General features: G+C 34.2%; 1 protein-coding gene across 3 annotated transcripts in view; it reads right to left on the reverse strand.

Annotated features, from left to right (window-relative positions):
- LOC106178926 (uncharacterized) overlaps window positions 1-5,783 on the reverse strand; it is a 30,769-nt gene extending 24,986 nt beyond the window's left edge. The window contains exons 1-7 of one of the 3 annotated variants that reach the window (XM_086998989.1): window positions 5,416-5,779; window positions 4,811-4,954; window positions 4,632-4,665; window positions 3,934-4,049; window positions 952-1,017; window positions 702-769; window positions 229-302 (exon numbers count right to left, since the gene is read on the reverse strand). In XM_086998989.1, the coding sequence (XP_086855115.1) occupies window positions 229-302; window positions 702-769; window positions 952-1,017; window positions 3,934-4,049; window positions 4,632-4,665; window positions 4,811-4,921 (469 nt within the window). In that variant the 5' untranslated portion in view covers window positions 4,922-4,954; window positions 5,416-5,779. Of the gene's footprint in view, window positions 1-228; window positions 303-701; window positions 770-951; window positions 1,018-3,933; window positions 4,056-4,631; window positions 4,666-4,810; window positions 4,955-5,415 lie in introns of all 3 variants that reach the window. The other 2 variants (XM_086998988.1, XM_013562294.2) reach the window with 2 other exon arrangements.
- Between the last annotated feature and the right edge of the window lie 542 nt (window positions 5,784-6,325).

Consider the following 6,325-nt stretch of genomic DNA (forward strand, 5'->3'; position numbering starts at 1 on the left):
GCATCTGTGTTGGTATACAAAAAGGTCCAATAAAGCTGCCATTAATAACTTCAGTAAGTTTGACAATAATAAGTCACACAGATATCAATTTATTGTGTTAACAGCACAGTGACACTGACGATGACACTGATAGATACAGGTGATGGCTATATGACTTATGAAAACTAATATGACATATGAACACACCAAAATTTTACATAGATTTTATTGAACTAAATCAATACTTACATTGAAGCAATTTTTCATCCAAACGGGAAATATGGCTTTTTAGCAGTGCACATAGTTCTCTTGTTGCTTCAACTCTTTTTAAAATGAAAAATGTTTTCAAGTTACAAAAAATAAAGCTTAAACATAAAGAGAAACACTGAAATAGATGGTTTAGTATATTGTCAATTCTATCTTAGCATCAGATTATGATTAAGTTAGCAGAGATGCAGGTAAAACGGTCATCAAGTAAAGGCATTCTATGGATCTATTGAATGAACTTTCTATCAGTATGACTATCTTTCTAAGTTCCAATAAAAGATTTTGGTCTTTTTCTTATCAATAAAAAGATAAAAAATGAAATAAAAAACTTATTCTGTAAGCTAAATTGATTTATGTCTCTGTTATACAGTGAGCATTTTTCACAAAATGTTTCAAATTCATTATAACCACAACAACAAATAAAAAGAAACATTAAACAAACAATTTAATTTTACTTTTTTGCAATTTCTTCCTGGTTTTCCAGTTCCTCCTGAAGTTTCCGACTAAGCTCTTCATTTTGCAACTGCAAAAAGATCTCACAGTAATGAAAATATAAAGATGTGAAAATTACCATTTACTAGTACTGATAAAACCTACTATGAAATACATCATTGAAAGAAATTTACTTAGATTACATGCCATCCTATTTTCACACCAACTTAATGTAAACTGAAATATTATTGAAAAGCATCCATATTATACTACCTGAAGATCAAGTGATAAAGACCTAAGGGACTCTATAGTCTGCTTTCCTTCTTGAATTAGATGTTCCTAAAACAAATAAACAAACAAAAAACATGTACCACAACTTAAGGGGACTGAACAAATTACAAAGATAACATAAAGCCTATCCAACTACCAGACACAGCACCAAAAGATCCAGAATTTACTGGTAGATGGGATCGCGCTACCAGTTTTCAAGGTGTGTATCAGTATGCATTTCACAATATCATACCCGAACAAATTTTGCAAGATGACTTGTTTAACCCCTTACAGGATGTGCTTCTGCTGGCAGAATTAGACCTAGTATACTAAATTAATATTAAAAGACTGCACCTAGTTATTTACGTAACATCACTGGCTATGTTCAAACCTTAACTTTATGTTAAAAAATCACAGTATTGTTCCAGTTATTATATAAACTGTGGAAAATAGCAGTAGCACATGAATTTTGATGAGACGCACTAATCTCCAACCCTGTGTACCAAGAGGGTGCCGTGTCTGATACCTCAAAGTGCGTACTGATACACATCTTGAAAACCAGTGGATTAGTTGGCTTGGCCTGGTTTCACAAAAAAAAAAAAAAAAAAAAAAAAAAAACTGAAGTCAGGTTCCCTGTTACATGATCACATGGCACATCTTATCAGGAGCAGTGTAACAGCACTCTCATGGAAATCCTAGTAAACTAAGCCAGGGAACTGATTTTGGGGTAAAGTTTTTTTGTGAAACCAGGGTCTGATCTGCGTTGAATTCTGGATCATTTGGTACAGTGTCTGGTAGTTGGGTAGGCCTGAATATGAAGCGTTATTAAGGAACAGGAGCACTTTATTGGCACAGCTAGAACAACAGCTTACAACAATTTCAATTGCATTTTCAGTACTTTTTTCTTACTGTCAAAAGCTAACTTTACACCATTCATTCTTTGAAAAATAGGAATTAAAATGCATTTCCTACTTAATACATTTTGTAAATATACTTGAATTTTATTGTTTTTTAAATTTATGAGATTTTAGGATATTGTCACCCTTCGCCAAAAACTCCTAATTTGCTGCCTTAAATACATTCTTTTGGGTAAAAGATCAATCTTCAGTGTTCAATGACTAAACTAGAAAAGCACTCAGAGAGCACAGACCTCCGCCAAGGCAGCAAAGTCTCCATCAAATGCCGTTTCACCCCTAAATTTTCATTCTGTAATGATTTAGTTTTTTTTTTCTTTTTGATTGATTATTGATCCAGATCACCACCAAAAACTAATCATCTGTCCCTTGGCCCACTTCTGAGAGTTCCTGAAAATTTCATCAAAATCGGTCCATAACTTAGTTTTTTGATTATTGATTATTGGTTGATTATTGATCCAGATCACCACCAAAAACTAATCACTTCTAAGTTAACCCATTTCTGACCTACCTGAAAATTCCAACGAAATTCATCCATATCTTTTTGAGTTATGTTGATGACAAACAGACAGACAAACAGGGGTGAAAACATAACCTCCTTGGCAGAGGTAATTAATTAACATTTACTAGTACACATCATCTTACGGTGACATCATAACTGCGATTTTGGGGTAAAGTTTCTCCTTTACCGGAGCAATTAGGATCACCATTTCCATGCTGATTTAATGACACCATTTAGTACTCTAAAACCTTGCCAGCAATTTTTCTTAAGAGTCTTAATTCAAATTTTATCGTTGATAAAGCAAAGTAATGCCTTTGTTTAATGAAAATCTGTAATAAGGGGCTCATAACTCCATAACAAAAACATTTAAACCAAAATGACGACAGGGGATTGTAGCCTATACACTCTTAGTCAACTCTGCCCATTATCGTAATAAAGTCTTGATCAGGGATGAAGTTATGCCCCATACAAATTGCTATATCTCGTTTCCAAATAGACGATCAAAGCCTTTGAAATCTGTGTTTGTCATCGGACCACATGACCTCCATAGATGGCTATACTCTGCAATAATCTCTTAAGAGATTGTTACAAAAAAAAAAAAAAAAAAAAAACTTTTTAGAAAAAAGCAAGGACTAACTTTGAATGTAAAAATGGATTCATTTACCATTGGTAAGTATAGGGAAATTGTTGTTAACCCAGGAAAATTAATTTTTTGGCCAAAATAGACAGTTGTTATCCTTTTAATTAACATTTACACAAAGGTAATCTTACAGGTGATTCATAATTGTGTTTTGGGGGTAAAAACAGAAAAGTCGGTTTCTTAAATTTTTCCTTAACCTGAGCACCCACAATCGCTGTTTCAATGGTGATTCAATGATACCATTTAGTACTCCAAAACACTAGCAGCAATTTTTCTTAAAGTCTTAGTTCAAGTTTTTCATTGATGAAGCAAAATAATGCCTTTTTTAAATGAAAATCTGTAATTTGGGTCTCATAATGCCACAACAAAAACATTTAAACCAAAATTACAGCAGGGAATTGCAGCCTATACACTCTTAGTCAACTCTGCCCATTATCATTATAAAGTCTTGTTCAGGGATGAAGTTATGCCCCATACCAATTGTTATATCTCATCTCCAAATACGAAGGTGTTAATTGATGATCAAAGCTTTGAGTATATACTTATAAATTGCAATGAAAAAAAAATTGATATTTTATATTTTCAAGGTTTTTTTATTGTTTTGAATCAGCACAAATATAAATGCATTACTGAATAATTAGATGCAGGAAAAGCCTCATTTTTGGTATCCTTATGTTTCAAACATGGCCAATCCTAGTCATAAAACTACTCAATCAAACCACTTGCTTTTTTTATACAGAAAAGTGGTCACTTGTCTCTGAAAAGGCAAAAATTTTATTTCTCTCTGTGAGAGCCTCATCCTACACAATAGGTTGAATTAACTCACTCTTTTGAAAACAATAGTGTTTTTATACACAGTACGCTTGAAAATTCCAAATTTAGAAATACGCAAATGTTAGTGAATGCTAGTATAACAACAGAAAACCAACCTTTTTCTTTATCTCAATATCATTCTTAACTTCCCATTCTCTAAGCTGTTCAGCTGTCTGTTTCAGTCTTGACAAACTTGAAAACTCATCCTGTCGCCACTCATTCCTTTCTTGTTCTATTTCTTAAAATTAATTTCTTCCATCATTTTACATGGTTGCAACATTTAAGTTATACTATCAATATCAATTCATAAGAAATCAATATTAATAAAAGAATTGAAGTTTGCAAGTGCATCCTAAGATGCAATTTAATTTGGTAATGCATTTACATAAAATCTCAGACATGCTGAAACTGTCGGTCCGATCGGTCATGACCGGGAAAATTTGTCTGGACCGGTAGAAAATTGGACTTGGTCGGTCCAAAGGACCGACCAAGTTTTAGAGCAGCAATTTTGAATTTGCAGTCATCATTCGACATACTTCACTAATAAAATTATATAAAACCCAAAGCGTTTTTTTCCCTTCCATTTCAAACCTATCACATTCACAAACAAAGGAAGCTACCCTAATCGTACTGGTAGTATCTGTCTCAAATGAATAGGGTGATTTTCGGTCCGACAAAAATACGTTCGGTTCGGCAAATTTTTCATTACTTCCGGTCCAAATGTCCGGCCATTCTGAAAAATTTTCAGCATGTCTGAAATCTAAAAGGCCAATTAAAATTCAGAATAATTTTCTCCTTTTTAGAAATAACTCACCTTGCTGATTAAAAAACTGTGCATTCGAATTCACCTGAAAAACAGTGAATTTTCTTGGAAAAATACAGATAAAAATGCATAAAGATGTGATGAATGCATATATCAAACCATTTATAAAAAACTTTGAGATAATTCATTAAGTAATTTTCTATTTGGCCTTTTAAGACTATTATCTTTACCTGAGAATTATTAATATTGTTCAGGTTGAAGAACCCACAGTTTTCTTGACTAGTCATGTGAAGGGGTTTGAAAAAAGGTTGTCTGGACTCCTGGATCTGGCCTTTCTGCATCACTTTGTTTCTTTTGTAACTAGGTCTTTTTGGCTGCCAAAAACAAATTGTGGATACTCTAGATAATGCGTACAAAAAAACTCCCAAGCATAGGAAGAGTGAAGGTCATTTCTAGGGTCCACATAAACAATCGGGGCCGTAGCAATAGTCCGAAGGTTCAATAGTCCGAAGGTTCATTGGTCCGAATATTCATTATAGAACCTTCGGGCCAATGAACCCTTGATTAAAAAATCGATGAAAATGTTACCACTTTTCAGACCAATGAACCTTCGGACCAATGAACCTTCGGACTATCGGACTGTCCAGTAGGCTTATTGCAACCCTAATTACCCCCGAATAGGAGAGGCATTGAATCAAGTAGATTAACCAAATTTAGACAATATCTTACATGTACGAGCCCTTAAATTTCAGCTTTGCCTTTGGGGCGTAATCGTCAATACACATCCATCCCGTTGGCTGACAGAAAAAATTAATTATTTTGTTTTGGAACATACCTGTGTATTTTTACATCTCAGCACGGGGTCTTAGTGGAGAAATTAGCCCTCACACGAAATCAAATTTGCTTAACAATACACAGTAGATCCACGAACTAAAATATCGTCATGCTAAAAAAAAGATCTTGATGATACTAAATAATAAATCCCACGGCGCATTTCTGCGGTTTAAAAAACAGCTGATAAATGTTAACATTCAAATCAATGTCTTAAAATTGTATTCATCCTGTTGGTCCAACGCCCAATCTACGCAGCGAGTGAAATAAAACCTGTATTAATAGTCTACACAAATAAAAGAAACTAAATAATGAGAAATCTTTTCACTGCTTAGCAAATGACAGCAAAGGGTCCGCGTGCGACGGAATCGTCTGCAACATTCAAAGGTCAAGGTCACGCTAATTTTGTTGCGTGGTTTTGTGCAACTTTATTATTAAAAAAAATATTTTGACATTTAATAAAGTCTAGGTAACAAAAATCTGTGACCTCGAGTTTTTGTCCAGACATGTAGATCGAGGTTAAGTAAATGTGTCAGGTGAGACTGAAACCGCGATGTTTTGATGACCGACTTGATTGCGTTAGTCGTGAGAGATCTCATATCCGGGGTCCGCCATATAGATAAACGTCCCAATAAAATATTCGTCCCGATAGATACGTCTCTATACATACACGTCTCAATAGATTTACGTCTCGTTAAATTTACGTTCCGATAGATCCACCAACAGATTCCTATAAACCCACGTATCTTTAGATCCAGGTACCGCTAGATCCATCTATCTGACATCGTAATCGGCTAAAAGGCCGATATCAACTTGTGATACAGGTATGAGGCTTTCGAGTGATAGTCTGGCTGCGAATACTGATCCACTTAGTGATCTGATTTAATTACAACCTGATATTTATTATTTATTCA

Source organism: Lingula anatina, chromosome 1, assembly GCF_051362555.1.
Source record: "Lingula anatina isolate TDL-2025a chromosome 1, LinAna3.0, whole genome shotgun sequence".
NCBI classification, from domain to species: Eukaryota; Metazoa; Brachiopoda; class Lingulata; order Lingulida; family Lingulidae; genus Lingula; species Lingula anatina.